We start from the raw sequence: 27,394 nt of genomic DNA on the forward strand, positions 1-27,394 counted from the left end.
GAAATGTGAAGCCACTAGTACACAAAAAAATCAGACTGTGAGATGCATGGGACAGGAAAGAGATGGGGTCACCCAAGTGAAAATATGGCCAAAACACTGTCATTCCAGTGCCACTCTCCAATATACTGAATAAAACTGGACACTTAAAAATAGCAATGGACCCACAGGTCTTTCAAAGATTTCTCCCTTTCTTGCTGCTATGCAACTAAAAAGGTTCTTCATAAAATCATAGATTTATTAAGGTTGGAAAAGCCCTCCAAGATCAAATCCAATGTTCCCCCAGTATCCCAATGCCCACCCATCTTTTGAACACTTTAAGGGATGTGACTCCACCACTGCTCTGGGCAGCCTGGGCCAATGTCTGACCACACTTTCAGCAAAGAGATTTTCCCAACATCCAGTGTGAGAGGTTCACATGGCACAACTCGAGGCCGTGTCCCCTTGTCCTGTCCCTGCTCCCTGGGAGCAGAGCCCGACTTCCCCCTGGCTGCACTCTCCTGTCAGGGAGCTGTGCAGAGCCACAGTCCCCCCTTCTTTCCCTACTCACATGCCACCAAAAGAGTCCTTTTGAGCACCATTTATTTCAGGGGCAAAGGAAGCTGCGTTTTCTCTGCTGTGCTGGGGTTGTGCCCACCCTGAGCCCACCCTGCCCCGGCCCCTGGGTACTCACAGTGCTGTACACAGCCGAGACGGTCGGAGTGAAGATCCGATCCTCCAGGGGCTGCTGGACAGGACCTCGGGGGATTCTGCAACACAGCCAGTCAAGGAAAGCAGCGTGGAAGGCAGGGGACCCCTCCAGGGACACCCCACCCTGGAAGCACAGCCTGGCAGCTCCAGTCCCTCGGGATCTCCCGGGCTCCAGAGGCAGCTGTCCCACCCTGGCAACGAGGGAACCAAGGCAAACTCCAATAATCCACAAAACCTTGGGGCAAACTCCAATAATCCACAAAACCTTGGGGCAAATTCGAATAATCCACAAAACCTTGGGCCTGTCCAGAGCGTCCTCCCCCAGCTCTGCTTGTGTTTGAAAGGGAAAAAGCCCCGGAGCCAGGAGCCCTGAGCATTCAGAGGCAAACCCTGCAGATCAGCAGGGCACTGTGGACAATGGCAGCTCCTGTTCTGCCAAGCACGCAGCAATCCTGCTGGAATTGTTTCCTTGTTTGCCTCTCTTCACCCAGTGACTCCTTTCCTCACCCACCCACCAAAAGAAAGGGCAGGCAAAGGGATGGGAGGTTTCCAGGAGCTGCTGCACAGTGACTTAAAGGCAAATTGCAAGAGTTTTAATTGTAAAGGCATTGTGGAAATCTAAGGGGGAAAAAAAAGGGGGAAAAAACCTATGCACAAAAAAAGCCACAACAAAATCTGGTTTATTTATCGAATAAAACAGGGGGATGCAGGGATCCAAAAGAATAAAAAAGCCTGACTTGGGTAACACCTTGTGGCCTCACACAGATCCAGACAATGCCCAATGCCCACTGTCATGGAAAAGGCACTTGCTGAAAAGTTTTCCTAAATGCCATAATCGATTTCACCTTTTTGCTGTTTGTATTTTACACAGCAAAATTTCATGGGAAATGAGAACAGCTGGATTGACTGAGGTTCTTGTACATATGGAAGGACACAGACCTCACATGTTAACATACTTAAAAAGAAAATAGAGTCATTAAAACACTTTTTAGTTTTATTCTAACATGGAAAAACACATTGCTAAGTTAAATTCTGAGTTTAGGTCAAGATTTCAAGAGACTCTTTGCAGCCCAAGTTTGATCCCCAGATTAAAGCTGCTGCCCAAAGCTTTGCAGGGACCAACACCCCAGTGACAGGACAGACCCTGCCAGTGCTGGCACACCTTAACAGCCACCCCAAGCTCCACAATCCCAACTATTCCCCTTAAAATGGACCAAATGTCAAGGCTGAAGTAGGGACTGCTCAGACACAACCTGCTCACTGCCCATAGCAGGTCCCAGCTGGATCAGCTCCTCCTCCAGCAGCACTGAGGCAAATTTACAGCACCAGACACACACAGAGACAGAGTTAAATTTACAGCCTCGCTCTGCTCTGGCTCTGAACTCGTCATTAAAAAGCTCCTCCTCACCAAATAGGCTCAGAAGTTGCTCTAAAGCTTCTCAGTTTTGTTCTAGATTCAATGTTTGAGCACCAAACACAATAAAAAGCTGCTTGATGGGATTATGCTGGGAAGAGCCCAGCCCTGACCTTTGCAACACCTCTGCAGGGAGGCCCTGGGCTGCCACTGTGGCAGGGGACAGGGGACAGCCCAGGGCCACCTCCAGGGCAGGAGAACCAGAACAGGATCTGGTCCCTCTGGTGCCCAGGCTGCTGCTCATTCACCCCACAGCTCTTTTTGCCTTTTTTAAGGATGGCAAGAATTCATTAGCAGGGTCTAAAGCTCATCTGCACTTAGCTCATCTGCAGCTCAGGCCCAAGTGGTGTCATTTGATAAACAGAGAGGTTTTAACCAACCAAAGGGGATTTAAAACCCTGACCCAGGCAAACAACAGTAAGATTTGTCACAGATTTCAACAGAGTCACTCCCAGCCTTCATGCCAAGGGTCCTTCACCTCCAAGTTTTGGAAAATAACAACAAAATACCCAAAATCTGGGACAGAAGGATTAAAACACACTGGAAGATGGAATGAAAACTCAAATTTCCTGCTGTAGCACCAGTCCCTCTCCCCAGAACATCCCTATGACAGGGATGACAGCCCAAGGCCTGGGATGGAGCTGCCCCCCTTGTGTCACAGCTGAGATTTCCCTTCTCCAGGCACTCCTGACAATTCATGGAAGCAATCTCTGCTTCAAAAGAGATCGTTCCTGAGTTTGGAAAAACAGTTTCATCCCTGACAAGGTTGGGATTTATTTTCTTATTTTAGAACTTATATAAGTCAGGAGGAAATAATCTCCTTTGAGCAGAGCAACTGCTCTTTTTGCACCCAGGAAGAGCTGCCTGAAGGAAGGAGCAGTTTAGATGGATTTGCAGAGTTTGGAGTCACTGTTTAAGATCACTCCTAGGAAGGGATGAGTCCCATCAGATCCAGAAGAAACCTTTTAAGCCCTTTTTGCAAAAGGATTTGACTTGGACACAAGACTGATAGGAACAAAATGCTTCCAATTCCAGTAAACCTTAATGAAATAATGGTTAGAGAAAGTTATTATTTCCAGCATCTAACCTGTGGCATCCACAGAATGACTCTCTGCAAGAAGTTGGGCAAGTGGAAAGGCTCCTGCTTCCCTGAGAGGAGCTGGACCAGTGGAGAGATTCCAGCTTCCCTGAAAGGAGCTGGGCAAGTGGAAAGGCTCTTGATTCCCACCAAGCCCCTTGGAGCTTGTTTCTGCTCCCCAGTGGAAATCACCACCTTCCCTCTCCCTCCACCTGCCAAAGGAGCCTGTCCTGGGATCACAGCTGCTGTTACTGGGGGAGAAGCGAGCCAGGGTGACAGCAAAGTTCATCACAACTTGTGCTGATGAGGCTCTTCAGGAAAGGGTTAAGGGACAGCATGGATACTCCACCAAGGGAGGTGAAGGGGTCAGGGCAGGCAGGTGGAAGCAGAACCTCATCCAGCAGCATCATTCCATCCACATGCACACCCACACCCACACCCCCAGCACGCCAGGGCACTCAGCCATCTGCTCTCACACACAGATTTTGGTGCCACTGGGGCTGCACATCCCAAAATGCAGCACAAGCCTTGGGATTGCTGCCCTCAGGCTGCCCCAGCACAGCCAGGCGAGTGCAGGAGTGAGAGTGCAGCCAGCCCAGCCCCAGTGCAGTGCTGGATTCACCACAGCCAGGAGCACCAGGAACAGCCCTGAGTAATTCAGGCAGCTCTTTTGTGTTACTACCCTGCTGTGCTGAGATCCAATTCAGGAGCATCCTGTGCCCTCCCTCTTCCTCCCCTATATCCTGCCACCCACATCACTGATTTGGGCAACTCTGCTCCAAAATCATCCAGGAGGGTGGGAAGGAAGAGGGAGTAGAGGAAAAGCAAAGAAAATCCAAACCTCACAGAGTTGTCACAGCTCCTTCCACAGGGAGAAAAGACAGGGAGAGCAATGAAGCAGAAAAGCAGGAGCAAAGAGACCCTGCTAAATCCAAGAACCTCTTAAAGCACCATCAGCTGGTGAAGTGGAGCTGCAGCCCCTGCTCTGCTCGTGTCAGGCTGAACAACTCCTCAGAGCTCCCCCTGCTCCATCAGCATCACTCCAGGATCTGGGAGAGGGCTGGTAACCCTGCCAGTACCAGCACTGGATCCTCCTCATCGCTGCTCAGGGCTCATTAACTCATGAAATATGTATCCAAAATCTCACCTAAGTGAGATCCTTCTGGCAGATTCATAAATGCAGGCACAGATGCAATGGGTGTTCCACCTAGTCCCCATCTGGCTGCAGCAGTGATTACAAGCTGGGGAATTTCAGGAGCTATTGTATACCCTGTAGGAGAAGGAATGCCGGCTGGAAACCACGCAGAATTATTCTGGAAACCAAAAATCTCCCTAAAAAGAGGAGGATCTCTGTTAATTAGATAACCACGGCCACACTCTGAGGAGAGGGGAATATGTGACTTCTCTGTAAAGTGATTAAGGAAAAAAAAATCAGCCTGGAGCTGCTGGAGCAATCAGTGACACTGCCAAATGCTGAGTGAAATGACAGTCAGCAGGAATTCCTTGCAGAAATCTCCTCCTTCTATCACATTTCTCTGCTTGCTCCAATCATACTACAGAACTGCGATTCTGCGAGATTTCTGTGTGCTGGTCCAGACCTGGAAACACACACCAAAACCAGCCCTTCCAGCAGGAATTTGTACAGCTTTCTCTGCTCCACTGAGATTGCAGAAGACAGAGAGAACATTATTCCATTTTCTCCCAAAATGGATTAATTTTCCCTCGAATGGTGCTGTTCACCTAAGCTCATTTCAGCAACTAGCAACCATTTTACCCCAAGCACCCCTGACCTCTCCTCCCCTTCCACTCACAGCTCTGAGGAAGCATCTCTGCCCAGGAACAGAAACACCCACGGTACTCACAGGCACCTGTGCAAACACCTTACACCAAACCATTCCAGAACTCCTGATTTTCATCCCTGCCCAGAAATGGAGCCAGTCTCCCACTGACTTCCCCAGGGTTATGTAATCCCCACACGTATCCCCACTTGTACTGAAACTGTGCATTAAAAATCCCAAGGAAAAACTGTCAAGCAAGATTACAGAAGGGCAAGAAACCACAAAGAATCTGAGCATTTTTTCCAGCTTTTTGGAGCAAGGAATCTATAAAACCCAAGCATGCATGGATGTGACAGCAGGGAGCCTTCCAGGAATGTGCTTCTCCTCTGCAGCCTCTTCTCTATTCACCATACAATTAAAATGCAGGAGGTGAACATCCCAACAGCAGCAACACTTCACTGAGCCGGCTGGGTAACACAAGGCTCTGGAAAGGTTCAAAGGGAAAAGCTCTGCCAGTCACAGCAGCTGGAACTTCCCTGGCATCACCCCATCCTTCCCAACTCCACCATCCTCCACTTGCAGGGCCAAGACTTTTGTACGGCATGCTTAGTCCTACCTGGCAGGGAGCTCCAGCAGGGAGATCCCAGAGAGCTCCAGCAGGGAGATCCAGGGAGCTCCAGCAGGGAGATCCCAGAGAGCCCTGTCAGTAAGATTCCAGAGAGCTCTGGCAATGAGATCCAGGGAGCTCTGTCAGGGAGATCCTGGAGAGCCCTGGCAGGGAGATCCTGGAGAGCCCTGACAGTAAGATTCCAGAGAGTTCTGTCAGTAAGATTCCAGAGAGCCGTGTCAGTGAGATCCCAAAGAGTTCTGTCAGGGAGATCCTGGAGAGCTCTGGCCGTGAGATCCCAGAGAGCTCTGACAGTGAGATCCAGGGAGCTCTGGCAGGGAGATCCTGGAGAGCCCTGTCAGAGAGATCCTGGAGAGCTCTGGCAGTGAGATCCAGGGAGCTCTGTCAGTGAGATCCCAGAGAGCCCTGGCCGTGAGCTGGCTCAGCGCAGCGTCCTCTTCCCGCATCCATCAGCGAAGCCCATGGCTACATCCCCTCACAGCCTCGTCTCCCCTCACAGCCTTGTCTCCCCTCACAGCCTCGTCCCCTCACAGCCTCGTCTCCCCTCACAGCCTCGTCTCCCCTCACAGCCTCAGCCCCTCACAGCCACATCTCCTCACAGCCTCAGCCCCTCACAGCCTCAGCCCCTCACAGCCTCGTCTCCCCTCACAGCCACATCTCCTCACAGCCTCGTCCCCTCACAGCCTCGTCTCCCCTCACAGCCTCGTCTCCCCTCACAGCCACGTCCCCTCACAGCCTCATGCCCTCACAGCCTCGTCCCCTCACAGCCTCATCCCCTCACAGCCTCGTCCCCTCACAGCCTCGTCTCCCCTCACAGCCACATCTCCTCACAGCCTCAGCCCCTCACAGCCTCGTCCCCTCCGTGCCACGCCGGGCTGGCTCCGGAGCTCTCCCTGCCCATCCCCACGCAGGCAGAGCCCAAGCTCTTAAAGAGGCAGCGCGGGAGGAGCTCCGGGGGTTCGGTACCCGAGCGCTGCAGCCCCGCTGCCATCGCTGCTTCCCCGAGCTCCGGGCTGTGCCACGAGGAACAGGGATGGGAGGCGGCATCGTGCTCCTCTTAGCAAGTTGATAGGGGATAATAATCAAGCCAAGCTTGTAAAGGAAAGGGTAAGGGAGAAAGATGAACTCCCCCACAGCACAGAGTGGTTTGGAAAGCTGCACAGCGATGAGTGAGGAGCTCAGAAAGCATCAGTGCTCCCTTATCAGAAAAATTAAATCTCAGCACTAACTCCTCAGCAGGAAATCTTGCAGCTTGTTTTCCCTCAGCTTTTATCTTGCTACTCCCAAATGTAGCACCACAAACTCCTTTACTTAGCAACTACTTCAGCAATCAATTTTCCCTTCAAAATCAATCCCTCTTTTGACAGATCACGTTTCAGAAGCCTGAGGAAGGAATGCTGGCAAAGCAAACTACAGCCTTTAGAAGACAAAACAACAACAAAATCCCAAAGCAAACTCCACCAAGTGACACAGTACCTGGGAAAAATTAAAATATATAAGATCAAAACAGCGTCATCATCTCTCCATGCTGAAATGTGACAACCAAACTGACTTCTTCCAAGGAAAAATAAAATTCAAGTAACTCCAAACTTAGGGAAAGGCAGGATTGATGTTGCCCGGGTGACCATAATTCAATCCTCCTGTGTATCTGCAGAATCCAGCCCCTTATTATAGAGGCCACGCTGATTTCCCCCTCCCTGTCACCTCCACGTTTTCAGCTCTTACAGGACTCGAGCACCCTGACCCTTCACAGCTGAGCTGCTCCTGCTCGTAACAGATGAGAGATAATTAATACTATAAAAATCAAGACCAACATAACTCAAGGACTTTGGAAAACATTTGAAGACCCCACCTAATAAAATGCTGACCCTCCCTAACCATTCCCTGCTTCCATCCAATGACATCCCAATCTCCCTTCCTTGCAGAGATCATGTTTTACTTTAGGATGTGTTTGGGTGGGGTTTTTTGTCTGCTATGGGGTTTTTTTGCTAGTGGATTCCCGACAAGAGGTTCAGGCCTTTTGGCTGAGTCTTGAGGAATGAGGTGGCCTCTGTATGAAAAGAGTGCTTTTATTTCCGTTTTCTCAGCTGCGTGCAACTGCTCTTGCACAATGTGATGGGATGTCAAAACAAAGCACAATTCTGAGCCCTGACTATACCACAGGTCAAGCTCCAGTGGGGCACTGCTGTTTCAGTGTTTGGTGTTTCTTGTTACTATACCAGGGAAAAACAAATACAACTTTTTGCTGGCACGAGCACTCAGGAATATGGTCACGGTTAAGAGTTGCAGGTGAGGAATTCCTTAAAAGCCCATGGCAGCTTTACACCAATAATTAATTCTGATCTAAGGACTATTTCTGGCAAGTCAAATGTTTTAAAAACAAAGGAATGCAATAAAAAGTGTTTGCAAAGTGGCAAAAATGGGGTTCATGGTTTAAAAGTACCAGGATTTTTAATAGAGCAGTACATCATCCCTGTCAAGAGATGCAAACCTTCAGGGTCTGCCACTTTCCAGAACCACTTATCCCCAGAAGGATCCGATGGCAAAAGCCATTATTAAGCTTGTTTCAACATTTAATGGCCCAGTATAAAGCTCCTTGGTGCCACATGTGTAGTCAATGTTCACAGCCCAACTGCCATTTATCAGATATATAAATTTTAAGTGGATCAATGAAGTGTTTGTACAAACAACCTCTTTAATCCTTCACATGTTTTGTGTATTAAACTGCATCACTGAACTCTCTTTAAATTCCTGTTTATGGGCTATTTTATACTTGGAACAAAACATTTAATAAGGTATTTATCTTCTCCTTTTGTACCAGAAATGCACTTACATAAATATTGTTGATGTTTCACCACCCCTTTATTGCCTCGTTCAAAATCCCTGACTGCAGGACTTGTTCCTTGCTCCCCACCTGAACTCTGAGATGATAACTGGAAGTTATCATCCTGTCCATCCCTCTGCATTAAGTGCTCCTCATTAAATCATCCTTCCCAAGCTCTGTCTGGATCCAAATGCTACAGTGAGGCTTTCCCTGCTTATCCTAGCTAATTCCATGCTCTAAATGAACGCTCTCCTCATACCAAAACTTGCCTCAAAACACATCTTGAGCTTTTTACCTAATTATGTATCATTAATCTCAGCATCAGCTTCCAAATAAAACAAAACGCTGCCTTTGCCTGCTGTCTGCCCCACAATGAACGGAGCTGAATGGGAACAGGAGGGCTTTCCAAAGAGAAGGGGCACACAAATCCCCATGAACCTCAAAGCCTGGCAGAAAAGCTTTCCAGGGCTGACAACTGCAGCTTGAAAGGAAAATGTGACCTTGAAAAGCTGACTGAACAGCGTGCTGTCCCTCCACTGCCCCCAGCATCCTGCTGCTGCTCAGAGTCCTGCTCCTCTCCCTCTGGGAATCCCACCACATTTCGGGAATCTGTGGATGCGGGTGCTGGCACATCCAGGTCAGGGCCAGAGCCCACCTGGCACATCCCCAGCCCTTCTGTCTGAGCAGCCACTGCAGCAGCCACAGCCACAGTGCACATCCTGTTTGTAGCCAAGCATGTCTCCAAACCCTCCAACTCACATCCCTTTAAATGTCCACTCCATAAAACAGCCCAGGATCCCAGACTGGTTGGGTTCTGAGGGTCCTCACGGCTCATCCAGTCCCACCCCTTCCATGGGCATGGACACCTCCCACTACCCCAGGTCACTTCCAAGCCCTGTCCAGCCTGGCCTTGGACACTTCCAGGGATGAAGCAGCCACAGTTGTTCTGGGCACCTGTGCCAGGGCCTGCCCACCCTCACAAGGAAGAGTTTCTGCCCAGTATTCCATCTATCCCTGCCCTCTGGCAGTGGGAAGCCATTCCCCTTTGTCCTATATAAAAAGCCCCTTTCCCCTCATCCCTTTCCTTCCATCTTTGGTCCATGTGTGATAATCTCACAGTCAAGCCAAATGGGAATGCCAAAGGAAAGCTGGGGGCTAGGGGGAAGGTAACAGAAAAAAAATCCCTTTGTTGCAAATTATCTGTATTCCCAGCATCCCACTGCTTCCGTGATGCTTTCAAACACAAACCAGCAATATTGGGAGCACCAGCTGCAATAGTTCCACCTGCAGACAAGCACCTAATTAGCCAGAGCTCATTACTTCCAGGCTCAGTTTTGCATCTCTGAATTACCCAGCAGTGAGACAGCTCACCCGCACTAAATCACCCCAGACCTCGCCTCAGCCCGGGGGCTGGCAGGACCCACCCTCGAGCCAGCAGCACAAACCCCAATCAATTCTCCTGCCCGATACAAATGCGTTTCTAAGGGCAACCTGATTTTGTTAGTTCGTCTCTGTCTCCCTCCAGGGCAACCTCAGCATGGAGGCAAAGTGGCTATTTTCAGCTGAGACCTGCAGAGGTTGTTTGGGGTGGAAGAAACTGTGTCTAAATCCTGCTAATCCTGCTGGGATTCTCCTTGAGGAGGGGTGTTGGGTGGGGGACGGGTCTGGAGGTGACACATGGAATATTTCTGTAACTCTGAACTTTGAGGTGTATTTTCAATGCTCCCAGAAGTGTTCACAGCACAGCCTGAATAAGGTTAAATCCACGTTTCAACCCAGCTATGAACTATTAGTAATTACCAAAATAAAGCCACGGAGGCTCCATGGGTTGTGCCCAGGTAATAAGGTGAAGGATGTGCCAGGAGAGCATCTCTTGCTCAGCTACAACTTCTCACCAGCTGACTTGTCCTCTTTCCTCCATGAAACACCAGCCACTTCCATACCTTTCAATTCACATTTTATTCTCAAAATATATGGACTCTTCTAAGAAATTAAAAAGTCAATACATCTCATCAGCTCCCTTCAGCTGGAAATCATGGCATTGCCACAGAGAGGCAACGGCATCACAGGGAATGTGCCAATGAAGCCTTAAAATTCCATTAATTTTAGGAGGATAATTGATGATTGTACTTGTCCATGCTAATTGAAACTCCCATTAGGCTGCAGAAAACAGGCAATGCTCAGGAGCCTGGAGCAGCCCTATTTGTCTTCCAACAGACCCTGCTGCTCTGAGTGATTCCTCACAGATCTCTAGCCACAACCCCAGGACAGGCACCTTATAAAGAGCCCAAAATATTAAGGTGAGGGAAAAAGACTCAACAAGGTGAGCTCTGGAGACTCCAGCTGAATTCTGGAGAGTCCTCTCTAAGTTATAGAGGACTATGGTGGGCCAACATCCCATGGAGATATCCCAGATGAGGCCTGAACTCCAAAAATGCACCCAATAAATTGGAAGCAGAGCTGTGTTACAGCAGCAGCATGCCCACCCAGCCAGCTCAGAACAGCCTGGCCCCAAAAACAGCCCTAAAGTCCCAGGCAGGGCAATGCCAGGAAGCTGGGCTCATGCTATGTGATACAGGGCTAAATACCTCCTCAAATTCCATGAAATGACTATGGATCTCTGCTGGAGCTCTCAGCAATGATGAAGCTTTGCTTTGCTTTCTGCCCAAGGAGAGAGCCAAGGCATGGGAATTAAGGATTTTGGTGCTGCTGCTTTTTACATCCATATATTAAAAGCAAACCTGGATTTTTGTTTGTCATTTTAAGGTCTACACCAAGATATCATTTCTTTACTTCTTAAAACCAGTACCAAGTGATCAAAACACAGAGTCAGAGCAGTCAGAGTGTGTTTGTAAGGATCCTACAATGTGTAAATGCACCTTTACAGGTGATTCACAGGCACATGAAGCAGGGAAAGGATTTAATCAGAGGATGGAGGTTTGATGGGGCTGGAGAAGGAGGAGCAGGTACACACCCTCAGGAAGGAGCTGAGGCAGTGCTGTGCTGTACCATAACCACGAATCTACCCAAGCACTGCTCTAACTCGAGGCCTCAAGGGGGTTTTTGAAGATGCTGTCCCCCACACCCATGTGCATCTCTTCTAGGAGCACAGCCCACTCCAAAAGCAGCAGCTCACTCATCTGGAAGCACAAGGGATGAAAGGACCTCAGTAAGATAAAGGTAATCACAAACAGCTTTTAAGTTTTGTCCTTCCCAATTACAGAAGAGCCACCAAACCATCCTTGGTGCACTGTCCCCCAGGGGCTGTGCATCCCCCCAGACCTGACCACACTAGCAATGAACAATCTGAAGGCTGCAAATACAGATGTAAATGTTAAAATCATCCAAACTGAGTAAGTAGCAGGCTTTCAGCTGACCAGAGACAGTGACATTGCTTCTAAAATTATTCTCATAGTTGGCAGCAGCTGCTGAATCACTTTCTGTGCTCTGAGACAACTCAAACATCTGCACATTCTCACAAAGGCAGGAGGTCTCCTATAGAAAATGCTGGGGGGGCAGCAGTTCCTGGCTCAGCTGCTCCAGACAGGGCTTGGAGCAACCTGGGACAGTGGAAGGTGTCCCTGCCTGTGGCAGGGGTGGCACTGGATGAGATTTAAGGTCCCTCCCAGCCCAAACTATTCTGGGCTTCTATATAACCCATGAACTTGATTTAAACAGGAGAAACCTTCATGATTCCTGATGAAGAAGCTTTTCCAGACCTTCTCACATCCCAAAATAATTAGTAGTTTAGTGGCAGTTCACAAGCCTAAATAGCTCAGCTGCTTCTTTTAATTAGAAGATTTTTATGCAACGATTGCACCCCTGCTATTCCCTGAAATGAGACAAAGCTCTGAAGCTCCCCTGCCACTGAAATACTTATTTTGTGGCCCTGACAAAAATAAAATCCCTTTTAGTGTCAGCCAACAGGCTGCCTATCTCTACAACACCACCTCACCCTGCTGCCCTTCCAACTCAAAAAAATCTCATCTGTCTACTCAAGTAAAATGAATGTAATAAATAATATTAATTCTAACAACAACAACAACAACAATTTATTGTGCAAGTGACTGAAGTCAGTGCCTGTTACTATTTTATATGGTTCTTATATTGCACATCTCATGCTTTCAAAACACAAGAGACAGAATCAGAACCAGAAAAAGCTGGGAAAAAGCACAAGTCCTCCATCCTGCAATTCCTCCATCCATCCATGCCTGGGTGGCCAGGTAGGGAAAGAAACAGAGACTTCAAAGGTGCTGCAAGCTGTAGGTCTAAAAGCTGATCTTCCCTTGCACCCTCCACAGAGCATTGTTTAGAAACCTCCTGGAGCACTGTTAATTAGAGGAGCAAGGGGGAATAATTCCAGGTTATGGGGTAGCCCCAGTGTCCCTGGGAAAAGGGAAGGAAACCAAGAGGGCACAGTGCTTCCCTTGCCCCTGCCACAGGTCAGCTCCCATGGGATCCTAAACCTACCTCACTGCCAAACATTGGCACCCACAGCTTCTGCCAGCTCCCTCAGCAAGGAAAGTTCCTCAGAAAGGACTAAAGATCACAAGATTCCTTGGTGAACCAGCTCAGCCTGGTGATTCAAGAGAAAACTATTTTTTTTCCTTGGCTGGGTGAAGTTTTCCATGGATTCTGTGAGCTGATTTAAATCACCAAAGGCTCACATGATCATCACATCTGAGACCAGGGTGCAGACAGCCCAGTCAGCAAAGGCAGATCCACCCTTCCCACTGCACTCAGAGGGACATCTCTAATCCCAACATGAAACCACATCCATGAAAGCACCCCCAGAAGATGCCCAAACCCACCCTGTGAACCAGAGGCTGGTGCCTTTCTCAGCCAGGCAGAGCTCCCTGTCCTGCTCTGTGGCTTTGCCTGCTTTGCATTCCAATGGAGGGACTGGGCATGGCTACACACCAGGCTCTTCCTACACACCAGCTCTTCCCTTCTCCTGTGTTTCCACACCTCCACTACAGTCCTGTTGGAGCCAGGAGACTGCCCTGAGGGCCAAAGTAGATTCTGAATCTATGAGAAAGGAAGTAAAGCAATGGGCATGTTCACAGCAGCTGGAGTCACAAGGAGCCCTGTGATTCTCCAGGATTATTTTAGTCCTTCATGTGAGATGGCAGGGAGGTGAATCTTGGTGGGATGTGGCTTCTTCCTGAGGGATGGGGTCTGTCTAGGTGAAGGGAAGTGCTGCAGAGCTGCAAATGAGCAAGAACCAAGCCAGACACCACAAGGACCACTTGAGCCTCAAGGCAATTCAGGCCTGAGGACAGGACACAAAACTTGTCATGCATTTACCAAAGAACAAATAAGGACATGGGGAAAGCAACACTTTATCTGAGTACAGATTTCCCACTGCTTCCCTTCAGCACTGAGACTGGTCTCTATGCTAGCACCTGATTTGAAGTCTTCTAATTCCTTAATGAGCAGTTCACTTCAGTGCCATTAACACTGGAGCTTTCAGATGTTTTACATACCACCTTGAACGTGTCAGCTCTTGCCTCCTCTGGAAAGACACTTTGGGAAGGGCACCCTTCCATCTGGAGCCGTGTCCCCAGCAGTGCACACAACCCCATCCCATTCTGTGCAATGGGTCCAAATCCTGCAGCTCCACCCCTGCAAATGCCCCAGTATTGTTTAAAACCATCAGCTGAATGCTACAGTCACAAGCCAAGCTGCCATGGATATTTGGGATGTGTCCCTCCACAGCCCCTGACCAAACAGCAGTGCAGGATGACCCAAGTGATGACTGAAACACAGGAGGGGGCTTGGAAGGGAGAATTCCCAGGCAAGACAAGTTTATGCAGGGGTCAGGTTGCAATTCCACATCATCTGCCAGGTGAGGTGCTTTACATGGTTCCTTTTCTGGTTTAGGGATTCAGCACTGTGGGGAAGGAGATCACCAGCACTGGGAACAGGGAGCAAGGAGAGATCACAGACAGGGCCCAGCCTGGAGCTCATGTTTATCCCAGCTCCCACCTCTTGGTGCTCTGGTGAGAACAGTATTCACAGCAAGTGACACTAAATGGAGCACTGAACACTAATTTACATCCAGGGAATCTTTTCAATGGACACGACAAGCAAAAACCAGTCAACACTGGAAAAAAAGTAAAATCAAGGAATCTACCATTGAAATCTATGCTTGAATGTCTTGTAATTCAAAATATGGGGCATTCCCAGCTGGCACAGGGAGTTACAGGGCACTTGTCTCTATGTAGGCAGTTCCCTCCAGCCATCTGAAGACTTCAAAGCAGAAGGGAGGGGAGGGAGGAGGTGACCACTTGTGCTTAACTATAAAGTTCTTTGACAAAAATTCATGAAGGTTTTAGCCTAATGGAACTTGAGACAGAAGGCTGAAGCCCTCCCTCATCCCTGTACAAGGAAACCAGGAGATAATTGTCATTTAGCCTTCCTCCATACGAGAATTATGCCCAGAAGCTGCTGAACGTCCACACAACCAAACATGTGGCTGCCCCCAAGCTCGAGTTCAACATAAATCCATATATAATCTACCTATATAATAAAAGTGACCAAGGGATCAGAGTTTTTAAAATATCCCATAATACCAAATATATGTGGCTGCTACTCAGCCAGCTTCCTCTTTTTTGTGTTAATTTCATATGAAAGTCCTCAGAGGAAGCAATGCTGGTATTGGAGGACAAACTGCTTATTAAGGAAGGAGTTTCCAGCCCGTGCTACTTCAGTGCAGGAAGTTTTCTGGCACACTTGAGAAAGAGCAATTTAGCAGCAGTTTGTGCAATTGGCTGCACTCTGCTCTAAACTGATGAAGTGGTGTTATCTGGGACACTGGGCCCATGCCTTCCTCAGCTGAGGGGGTCCCTGGAGGTGGGAGCCAGCTCTGAGGCCTGGGACCCCAAGGAGCAGCTGACCAGCACTAACACAGGAGGCAGCCATCAGGAAAGCTGCCAGGACAGGGGCAATTACACCAGGAGCTCCCTCAGAGCCACAAGTAGCCATATCCATCACTAGAGGAGTCAGGCACACAGATATTCACAGCAGCATTGGAAATCTCCATGCTGGAGGTGGAAGGTTTATGCCTATTCTATTGGAGATTAAAGCCTCTTAAATTCAGGAACAATTAAAGAATCCCCACGCTGCACAGCAAAAAATACAAAGTGATGTAGATTTTTAAGCAGATTTAACTGAAAACAATCTTCCTGGATGCCCCAAGCACCACATGTGGCTTTTCCAACAGTTATCACATCCCTATCAGCATAAAGAGCTCTCATCCTCTAATCCTCCATAATGCTTCAAGACGAAAAGTATCCTGCCCTTCCCTTTTCTCCTGAGTCATCTCATGCTCCTCATGCTCCTCTATTTTCCCAGCAAATGCCAAGGTCACTCAGGTTTTCCTGGGCAAACAGTGTCACTGGATGGCACAAGAACTGAGGTGTAAGAAGCACTTACGCAAGCGAGTGGCTTTAACGTAAGCCAGGAGTATCCGAGGTCAGCGCTCACCTGGGCAGCACAAACACAGCCCCGATGTTCCAAGGCAGGAAAAGCTTCTGTGGATCAGACAGCAGCCCAGAACCCCCCCATTTCCAGTGCACTTATGCTGCTGCTGCTACCAGTAAAGCAACTTTCCATTTCCCTAGACATTGCTGAAGTATATTCCTTAAATATTGTAGAGCATGTATAAGGTTTGCATTCAAGTTTGGACCAAGTCCTACCTGTATATTTGCATTATAACAAATAAAAGGGATGGATTTACAAATTTTCCACCTGTGATTAAAACCCAATATTCCTTTAAAAAAAATAAAATAGGGGCTAATCACAAATACCTGCAGCAGTTTTGCCCCAGTTCTGCCAGCAGAAGTCTCACTAACCATATCCTTGGATTGATGTGCAATTCTGTACCTGTTATGTAACATCAGCTGACATTTCCTGCAATTGGTGCCAAGCATGGGCACAGTCAGACTCGCACCCCTGAATACTCCAATCCCCCAAAATCATCACATTTTTAGCAACAAATTATCAGAATGCAGAAAAGCCCCCAAAACCTAACTCCCTCAAAGCCAGGTAAATTCACATTTAATCTAAAGCACTTTGGTGTCTTTGGCTGAGTTTGTTTACTTAAAAAAGGAATTTTTAAGGACCTGTAGACAAGGAGTTTGCAAAACTGCAGAGATAACTGAGTTCTCCTTTCGGGAAAAAGAGAAAACAGATGCTGTAAAATTCCAAAGCATCCAAGCCCAGCTAACCCACAGAGCTCTTCAGAGACCATCCCCATTAATTAAAATGTGCTGAGCTGAGCTGTTCACAACTTCTCACACACGTTCACTAAATGGATTAATTGACAACACAATGATAGAATCATTTATAGTAAATACACATGTGATTTCAAGATTTACCTAAGTAAATGTCCAAATTTTTATAAACCACACACACCACCTGTGGATTTGTGTGAGGTTTCTTAGGGTCATGGATCAGAGTTTGCTTGAGAAGTTGCTTCTCCAGTTAAGTGGAATATTAAGCATGCTGCCTCTCCATATTTTAAATATAACCAAGTGTTGCATCCACCTCCTGTAATGTGTTCCTCCATACTTAAGAGCACAGAGCCAAGAGAAAGCATTTTGCAAGGTCAGCTATTTCATCAGCCATCCTTACTTTTACATAACCCACTTTTTTCCCTTCCATCCCATGGGTTATTAATGTTTCCCCTATTCTGATACAACCAACGGCGCTCTGCAAGGGGAAACCCAACTGGAAATCCCCAGCAGGAGCTGCACATCTTGAATTCCAACTCATTTAATCACACTTGCTATAGCCTGAAGTACCCAGCCTTGGCTACATAAAAATGCTTTTTCCTCTGGCTTTTAAGTGGACACTTCCATTTGGGTTGACTCACACCCAACGTGCCCAGAGACGCTCCTGAACCACCACGGTGACCTGACACAAGGCCTTTGGTAAGAACAAGAAATCAAAAAGCTTTAGGGAGGGCAAGTGAGGATCTGTGCACAGATAAAGGACAGAGAAGGTTGCTCTCCAAGCAGGAGAAGTTGCTCAGCCTGGTGGGTAAATGTAATCCTCATCTGTACCTTGCAGTGACAGAGCCCTGTGGCAGTGGGAAGCACATCATGGTTTGTAGGGCAGGGGGAAAAGCCCACGTGGCACTGCTTGAAGGAGCATCCCTGCCACAGGTGAGGTGAGGTGACACTGAGGGACCATCCCTGCCACAGGTGAGGTGAGGTGACACTGAGGGACCATCCCTGCCACAGGTGAGGTGACACTGAGGGACCATCCCTGCCACAGGTGAGGTGAGGTGACACTGAGGGACCATCCCTGCCACAGGTGAGGTGAGCTGCTGCCATGGCACCCAAGGAAAAGCCAACACCTACAAACACTGGCTGATATGTACCATGGCAAATCCCAAAGCAACCCATGCAAGATCCCACAGACAGCAGGGAGTTACCTTCTGCTATTTACTAAAGAATAAATTCCCTGTTATGACAGAGAAAAGCGTCCTGAACAAGAAAAATCCTTTAGCAATCTCCTCCTAACTGAAGGGATTGGGGTGGTGAAGCTTTGACTGTTATTGCTGCTTCCAGGGTTAAAAAACCCTCTCTCTGCCTAAGGAAAGCCTCATCCCACTCAAACATACCCTACAGGCTTCATCCTCTCCGGTTTCCTTAACAGAAGAGCTGGTACACATCCAGGAAAGCAGGGGCTCTTCAGTGGAAAACTCTGAGCACTTTTCAGGACCCTCTGAGTGGTGTTGGGAACCTGAGATGAGCTGAGCTATGGAAACACCACACGAGGCCGTTCACTGCATGGCAGGCACAGAGCTGGGGCCAGTGGCCAAGGGCAGAAGGAAACACTGAGGCACAGAACAGTGCTCAAGCAAAAAAAGGTACAATTTCACCATGCAGCTCCTCTGAAATAGTGAGGAATTAATTTTATTACGGATAAACTGATTGCCACTTTGATTATTTTCATTTTATGTTACTTGGCCTGATCTGCTACTTTGTAAGGAGTTGCTGAAATGAACACTGAACAATCAGCTTTTCACATCTTTTCCCAATTCCTGGGTCTCTCATGCTCCTGCTGCAGAAGGGCAGGGACTCCCATATGAGCAAGAGTTAATAATAATCATCATCATCACTGCATTTTTCCTTCAGTGGCATTAACCCCCTTGGCTCTGGCCATCAGAGGAAGAGCACTTAACTCCAGAAGAGAGTTTCTGTTTTGTCTGAAAGAGCACCAGAACCAGTCCATGAGTAACAGCTGTGATGTGTCTGCCTCTGGGCTGATCCACACAGGAGCCAAGGTCCCACCTGGAGCACCTCTCTCCCTGTTCACAGCCAGCCCCTAAGCACAGAGACCAACAGCATCCCCCAGACACTATTTCACAATTTTTGCAAGCGCAGGGACGTCTCCTCTGTAACCTCCTGGAGGTGGACCAGGAGGAAAAAGGCATTTCAGAACTTCCCAAAACGGCCCCAGCAAGAACAGTGAGAAACAAGGTCTGAAAGCCAAGCTGAGAGAGCATTTGGTTTGTTCCTCTTACAGGGCACTTCCTGCCCTTTCTCCTCCTCCATCATGAACCAAGAGACAACCAAGGTGGGTTGAACACCTGAACACCACCCCTGCTCCACCCAGCTCACTCCAGTCTCCACTCTGGAGTAGAGAATCCCCAGGACAGCCTTCACATCCTGCCCTAAGGAACTTTGGTGAAGGGACAAGTGGGAGTTGGACAAGACTTTGGGGTGCCAGGACAAGGGGAATGGCTTCACACTGCCAGAGGACAGGGTTAGATGGGATATGGGGAAGAAATCCTTCCCTGTGAGGGTGGGGTGGCCCTGGCTCAGGCTGTCCCTGGATCCCTGAAGTGCCCAAGGCCAGGATGGACAGGGCTTGGAGCAGCCTGGGACAGTGGAAGGTGTCCCTGCCCATAGGATGAGCTTCAAGGGGCCCTTCCAACCCAAACCAGAAGCCACTGCAGTTCTGAAGCCTGATGATTTCTAACACTGCTCAGCCTCCAAGGACGAGGTGTGTACACGGATTTGGGAGCAATCCCATGGAACGTGGCAATGCTTTGTTGCCTGAATTAAAAACCTCAGCTCTGAGCCTGGCACTTACACACTCTGCAGGGTGAATAAGGAGCAGCACTAACGACTCTTTGCTCATCCCCAGGGGCAGAAGAGCCCAGTGGGATCCTGCCTTCCCCTCATGGCCTGGGGCCTCCCAGCAGCTGAATGAAGCACTCCTGACCCAGCCTGCGCCAGCTTCCGGGACTCAGGCTCTCAATGCCCCCATTGAGCAGGGACAGCTGACTTGCTCTTTCTTTGGAGAGATGTGGGTGATGGTAGAGCATAAGAAATGGATATTTAAGGCATTTGGGAAGAAAAAAAAATTTTTGGGGGTTCTCATTCCCCCAAAAGCTTTTGAAATCCAGTAACTACTCGGTAAAAGGAGCAAACAGCATTGCCAGATATTCCTTAAGCACCTGAGTTGTGGTTCCCTACCCCACTCCTTGCACTGATTTTGGTATGAGGTCATGACAAATCATCTGTATCCCCACAGAATAAATCTCCATGTACTTATTTCCAATGATGTTCAGACTTTCAAAGGAAAAAAAAACCCAACAATGTAAACAGACCTCAAGAGCTCAAGAGGACAAATACCTGAAACAGAACCATGTGCATGAAAAGTACTGTGACCATTAGTAAGAGGGTGTGAAAAAGCAGGTTAGTACTTATTGCCTAGTAGAAGAGCTGGAGCTGAAAACTCACTGATGGGAAGGGAAGCTAAGGAAGAGAATGGAAGGACCCAAACAAAAAGGAGTTGATCCAATTCCTTCAAAGCCCAGCAGTTGTGTGTGAATGCGGCCACTCTCAGTACGAGCCCCACAGTAAAACAAAGGAGCAGCTCCTCTTGTCACATCTGACTCATCTCCTGCATTCCATGTCAGGGAAACAGCAAAGCTTTCTCCAAGATCAGCCCAAATTGGAAAGGGACCACTGCCCCGGCTCCTGTGGCATTTTTACTGCCCCCCCAGTCAATCAGACACATGGAACACTCCGGGTTCTTCTGCTCCAGGGCAGCTAAGCCACTGTAACAGGCATGCAATGGGATTTTGTGTTTCTGGACAGCAAAGGCTTAAGGGACTAAAACAGGGACTGTGCCTTCCCATGGCTGACAGAAGGACAAACTCATTCAGCTTAGAGGATCAAGCATCACACAAGTGTGGTCAAGACCCCTCCTAACTCAGCTGCATCGATCCCCTCCCAGCCATCCCAGAGCTGCTCCCTACTTCTGCACTCTGACTACACTCCCACTGTAATTAATGATCTGATTTAAGAGTTCCAGGCTGATGGTTCTGCATTACAAAAGTCTCTCTTTACTCGAACCTAATCAAACTGAGGCTGAGCATTGGTGTTGTAAGTCCGGAAGCGCAGCCATGTCTGTCTGAGCACAGCACATGCCTGTGGAAATCACCACAAATATGCAGCACTCCAACATCAAAGACAGGAAAAGATGAGCAGTAAAAAGGGCACCCAAGGTCAAAGCCAACACCAGGGCTGCTAAAACCAAGGCTTTTATTAGAAGAAACCTTCCTGAAAGACTTGCAGAGGAAGGTAGCAGATTTCCTCCCAAGAAAGAAAACCAGGATCTGAAAACCTGCATTTCAGCAGCTGGAACAACGGCATTGGGTGGATTTGTGGCACAGGTAATGCTGAACCACACTGTGGTTTGGGTGGCTTTGGGGGTAGGGGGGATTAGAAGAGCATTCCTTGCTTCAGTCAGGGCCATGTGTGCCAAATTCCAGCTCATTTGGTCCAGTCCCGAGGTCTAAACCCTCTCCCACTGAACCAAGAGATGTTTTAGTCATTGAAGATGCCAAGGACACAACTTATTTTTACTTTGTGGGTAAGTTTGGGCATAAATTTTAAATAAACTATTAAGAAAGGACAACTTGAGTGTCGTCTCATGGACACATTTCACACTTTTTAAGCAAAGCAAAGGCCCCAAGGGCTTCAGATTCATTTCCCTTTTGATTTATAAGCCCCTACATTTATCAGCCTTCTGGACATGTGGTGAGGCCCATCCTTCATACAGGGAACTGGAAAGAATTCAGACAAGGCTTTAGCTAAAGTTCACACTCCCCCTATTGGGCTCCACTGCCACACAGGGATTTTACCCCAGGCACTGACTTCCAAAGCTAAAACACCCCAAAAAACTAGAACCAGGCCTTCTGACAAGAATAACAGAATTAAGACAATGCTTACCAAGGCATGAGGAGTGTTTGCATTGCGTGGTTGACCCGTTGTGAAGCTGTTTCTGGATAAATAATCCCTCCTGAGTAATTAATGAAATATCAGTGCCTTTTTTGGTCACAGAATCCCAGAACGGTGTGGGTTGGAAGGGCTCTTAAAGCTGATCCTGTTTCACCCTCTGCCATGGGCAGGGACAGCTTCCACTGTCCCAGGATGCTCCAAGCCCTGTCCCACCTGGCCTTGGACACTGCCAGGGATCCAGGGAAGTTCACTCCAGGATGGAGTACACAGCAATCAGACAGACCCACATCCCTCCAGACAGGTGGCAAAGAAACACCAACCTAGGGAGTTCTCCCACCTTCCATCCCCATGTTGCTGTATCTAAGTTGGTTTAATTTATTTAAGACTATGGATGTTCAAACCTTCAAGTTCTTAAAAATAAGTGCACTCAAGGACGGGTACTTTCTATTGGTGAGGCACGAGCTGGCTGAGGGGGAGTGATGAGCAGTCATGTCTGGGGCCACTTTTTCCAGCTTGAAAGTGTGTGCTCAGCAGCCATCTATTGAAAAGTTTAAGCCATCCTCAATTTGGTGAAGAAAAAAAAATCAGTCATGTTCTCTTGACAAGGATTTCCTCCGTGACTCACTCAGGCCCCTCCATGTGTCTGAACATTGGTTTTGTCCCTGTTTGTCACATATTCACTACAGAGGGTTCTGCTATCCTTTAAAAGGTGCAGAGATACAGCTTCACTTCTCCCTGCTCCACAATCTGTGTTCCAGTCAGGGCAATGGTAACCAAAGATGACACAGCTTTACATGGTATTAAAAATTGGTTCAGAATACCAAAACCCCAGCTATTTCTAGAAAAACCAGCTTCACTGAGGTGCTTTGAATCCTGCAACAGCCTTTGTGGTCATCTCTCAACTGCTGACACCACCTGACTTGCACAATCAAACTCATCCCTGTCCTGTTCTCCCAGTTTGTTTCACCCAACAGTGCATTTGATTTTGGGGTACAACCCCTCCAAAACCTGCCCACTTTAAGGATAAGAAACAACCATTCTCCCTCCATCCTCACCCCCAGTAGCATTTAGATTTATTTTTGCATGCCTGCTACACATCAGTCCTGTCCATCAGCTGCTTCCTAACAGTTTATTTCCAGGAATCAATTCCATAGTGATGTCTCATAGTGATTAGAGAGCACCTACCAGCACCTTTCAGGTTTATTAACACGGAATTGGAAAAGTAGCTTTGTTTTTGGTCTTTCTATGCACTGCTAAGAAATGCTGCCCTAGGAGATTCTCCCACCTTCCATGTCCATGTAGCTGTATCTATCTGAAGCTGGTTTAACTTATTTAAGACTATGCATCTTCAAGCCTTAAAGCCTTAAAACCACAGCCCCCTCCCACAGCAGAGTCAGTCTGGGGCGATGCTGAGCGAGTTCCCAACTGTTGCACAGCACCTCCCGACTCGGCGCTGCCGCTCAGCAGAGCAGCTGTTTTAGTAAGCGCTTACGTCCTCAGCTGCCTAATGCAGGAACAAAATTAAACAGGACAACATGGAGCCTAATCCAGCAGGGTGGGGGAAAGCCAGTTAGTGTTCCCAGGCCCTGGAACAAGGCACTGAGCTCTGCACACGCAGGCGCTGCCCCGCCACGCTCCGCTCGGGCACGGATTTGTCAGGATCTGTTTACACGATCCACTTTTCCCTGCGAAAGGCATGAAAGAAAATACTCTGTGGAGAACCTAAGAGGCAACATGTTCTCTCTGCAGCTTTCTGCAACTTTTCCTGCAAACTGAGCAAACAAAATGAATTCAGAACTATCAGTGCTGCTCCGGAGCTGCATTAACAATGAGCGTGAGGCTGCCCGGAGAGAAAGGGGGGACTGAGCACATTAACAAAAGCCCAGAGCGCGCTGGCTGTGGCCAAAGCCGGGGCCTGAAAGGCTCCTTTGTCTCTCTGGTCAATGCAAACCCATTCAGCGGCCCATAGACAGCAGAAAGAAAGTGAGGGTGGGAGGAAGAAGAGTTCTGTCTCTTTAGGGGACGTCTCCTCAGCTGCCAGGCTGTGAGGCAGAGCAGGGACTCTCATGGACACAGAGCAGAGCTCCAAGAGCTCCAACCCCAGCACTGTGCACACCAAGTGCCCGCTGAGGGCATGCTCTGCTCACACCCAGCCTTCCTCCACCAAGGGACACACATTCCAGCAACTGGACATCTAGTCCTCAAAAAGCCTCCAAGTGCAATATAAATAGTAAGCTATAGAAAATAACCCCCTGTTTCTGAGTCTGCTGGCTTTTCTGCAATCCCTTCCTCCCAACAATGAGCTATTGTTCCACTCCTGGGACTGAGGAAATGTTTGTGTTCCTTCTCCGAGTCCTTTACATTTAGAGACCTGCTCCTCGTTTCAACATCATTCCCCACCGTGCTAAAAGCACCTGGCCTTTCACAGTTCAAGAGAGAACACATTCTCTTGAATGTGTTTGACTCCACTAAACAGAACTAACACCCCCATCCTTGTTTTCTTAGTGCTACCATAAAACTCAGCAGAGTTCAGCAGCAAACCAAAATATCTAGAAATGATCAAAGGAGGAGGGTCCCAGCTGGTACTGGTGTCCCATTTAAACATGGACACATGCAAACACCAGTCTGAAATGCAGAGTGATAAAGGTGAGCACCACCTCCAAAGGTCTGATGCTTGCTGGGCACGTTTCTCCTCACAGATGTTGAAAGAAGGATACACACACTCCTCACCTCGGCCACACAGCCACCAGCACCAGGAAGGTCCACGAGGCAAGATCTTCCACGTGGGGGAAGATGTGGCCATCATGGACCTTTGTGTGGCCCACATGTCCCAAGGAACACAAATACTCTGCTATAAAAACCCAAAGCCATGAATTCATGCTGGGTTGCTCCTCTTCTCTCCCAAACTGGGCTCTTGCTGCACATGGGAGCCTCTGAGCAAAAAGCAAAGTTTGAACCCTCAGTGCTTCAGCAGAGCCAAGGTTTGGATGCAAACACAGACTTTAGGAAGAGATTTCTGCAAGGAGTCTCACCCATGTTCAAAAGAAACATTTAAGTGAGCAAAACCAACAAAGTGTCTATTTCCACTGCTTTAATATTTCTCCATCTCTCCACACCAGGCTCATCCTGCCCTAACCAGGGAGCTCCTGCGTGCTCCACACACAGGACACACAAACTGGCTCCATTTCCCTTCAGCAGCCAGTCTTGGGATAACCACACAAAAGGCAAAGCTGGCTGAATCCTGTCCTTTTGCACCACCCCATGAGCTAATCCATATGCTGCCTTTAAACACTTCACTTTCAGGGACTCCACATCTATTTTTGGAGATGGCCAAGGGGCAAGATATTTCTTTATACAAAGAAGCAAGCTAATTTATTTTTGCCTAAAACACAAGGGTTTCTTAATTGCAATCACAGGAACAACTTCTGCAAGAATAGCTTGTAAAGATAAAAACTTTCTTCTCCCTGTGTTGTAGCTGAACTAAAAAGGAGGAAAAGCTCACCATAAGCAGAGTTTTAATTAAACTGATTGACAGCCCATTCACAGGGCCACAGCTCGCACAGGATGCTGTTTCCTTTCAGGATTTTTCAATATAGAGAAGACTCCTGCTCTTCACCATTGAGATAAAGATCTTTTAAAGGTGCTGATCTGTTGCCTCATTGGAAAATGAAGGAAGATCTCATTAAAAACAGCCAGCTGGGCAAAAAAAGTTACTGTTCTTCAGGCATCCAGAGGGGAAATCCAGTCAGAGGCACCAAGCCTGGAGATATATCCCAACACACCCCTGGCAGCACAAAGAGGGGTTTCAGACACACACACACACACATGCTCACGCTCACACACTCACACACTCCTGCCACTCTCCTCCTCCACTGCAGGAATATTTTTTGCCTCCTTTGTTTCCTCACAGGTGGGGAATGGCAATATAGAGGAGGCAGCTTGTAAAGAGGGGAAGAGGAACTGACAAACCAAGTCCCAGTGAACAGCCATGGACCCATGGCTGCTGCAGAAGTGGGAATTTACAGCTGCTCTGGCAGCACATCTTTTATTTTTCCCTTTTTTTTTTGGTCAAGTCCAATTATCAGAACACCCTCAAAGGTGAGAAAGAATAAAGAAGCAGAGAAAAAATAGAAAGTTATCCTTGGGGTAGAAAAGAAAATGATTCTTGTGCTTGTCTTGTGCAGGGTCAGGAGTTGGACTTGATGATCCTTGTGAGGCCCTTCAAACTCAGGATATTCCATGATGATCTGGCATGAAATCAGGTAATTCTTTGTGCACTCAAAACTCTCACAAAGGCAGCAGCTGCTACAATACACAAGCCTGAAACCAAAGTCTAAAGAAATGTGGAAATGGAGAACAAACAAAGAAAAAGTCCCTAAAACACCTATTTCTGATTGGCAATGACTTGGGCTTCCAGTGGCAATTCTGGCATGATGAACAGTGATAGGATATAAATAGGAAATTCCTTTTCACCTTCCTATGGTAGAGCTGCTGTGCTGGTCATTGAGAACAAGCCCAGAGAGTCAGTTGTGCTTATTTATATTTCAAATCACAACATGCACCACACAGCATTAAATAACAACTCCTTACTCCAAAGCTTTAGTGTTTGCACCATAGATAAGAGAACATCAATAATGTGTAGCAAAGTACACCCTGTTTCCAGATAAAGCAAGATGCATTTGTTCTACTTAATTCTGCTCTGTACAGTCCAGATAACACAAGTTTTGAGATGCAATTATGAAACACCAGCATTTAAAATCAATCTATGATAAAAGTTAATATAACAACCAAGAGAAAAAAAAAAAAAAAACAGTTCTCAAATACTCTACATTGTACAGGAGAACTCCAAGATGCTGCTTATACCTGAAAATTCATGTGGAACAAAATCAAGACTTAAGAAAAGCCACACAAAAACCTCATTAAGGTTATTAGAGCCACTAGAAGAGCTCCAAGTGTAGATGCCACTTAGCAGGTGGATTCAAGTCCCAACTGTTGTGCTTTCCTGCTTTCAGTACAAACCTTGCAGCCAACACTCCAGGCATGAACAGGCCTAAAGGGACAAGCACAAGGTGTTAACCAAATGGGCTTCCTCAAAGCATCACCTGAAGAGGTCTCCTGCTTTTATGTTCCTTGCTTTCACTGAGCGGGAAACTGCAAAAAGGGTGATGTGTGTTTTGGGTACAGAGATACCACAATCTCTGTTCACTGATCTCACCCCATTTCTCAGGTGTCTGAGTGAACTCTGAGGTTGGGATGATGTTAAAATATTGTCCTGTCCCCTGGCACCATGCAAAGTGACTCCAGAAACTCTGCTTTTCCCATGGAAATCCAAGCCTGCCCTCTGATCCTACCTGCTCACAACAGGCAGCACACCTGAGGCCTCTCGAGAGGACTTTCCCTCTTGGGTAACTTCACACCCTGTGATTACACTGACCCAGAAACCCAAACCTACAAATGGACATCCTGGGCATTGCAAAGCCCAGCCCAGCCTGGGAATAATGCAGAAAAAAGTCACAATTCCAGCTGACAGATGAACAGCTGCTTGCTTGAGGGCACCACGTGATGAACCATGCGAGCCTTGGCCTTTTCTGCCCACTGACACTGAGGGTTGCAAAGGGAAATCGATATTATTACTAGACACAACCAAAATGACAATATCATGCAACACCTGCAGCTGATCTTTACTTTTCAGTCCCTGGAAAGACTATTGTGTCACA

At 47.8% G+C, this 27,394-nt stretch overlaps 1 protein-coding gene and 1 long non-coding RNA gene across 12 annotated transcripts in view; both read right to left on the bottom strand.

Annotated features, from left to right (window-relative positions):
* EIF4G3 (eukaryotic translation initiation factor 4 gamma 3) overlaps positions 1 to 27,394 on the bottom strand; it is a 147,957-nt gene that overhangs the window by 105,946 nt on the left and 14,617 nt on the right. For all 11 annotated transcript variants that reach the window (XM_071449272.1, XM_071449271.1, XM_071449270.1 and 8 more), the window contains exon 2: positions 671 to 746. In XM_071449272.1, the coding sequence (XP_071305373.1) occupies positions 671 to 746 (76 nt within the window). The remainder of the gene's footprint in view (positions 1 to 670; positions 747 to 27,394) is intronic.
* On the bottom strand, positions 743 to 7,973 carry LOC139600804 (uncharacterized). Its single transcript, XR_011682673.1, has 3 exons — positions 5,574 to 7,973; positions 4,327 to 5,441; positions 743 to 878 (listed from the first exon to the last, which is right to left on the bottom strand). It is a non-coding gene; the product is annotated as an uncharacterized lncRNA (long non-coding RNA).

This window comes from Agelaius tricolor, unplaced genomic scaffold, assembly GCF_023055355.1.
Source record: "Agelaius tricolor isolate 1412-34295 unplaced genomic scaffold, bAgeTri1.0.p SCAF_28, whole genome shotgun sequence".
Taxonomy (NCBI): Eukaryota; Metazoa; Chordata; class Aves; order Passeriformes; family Icteridae; genus Agelaius; species Agelaius tricolor.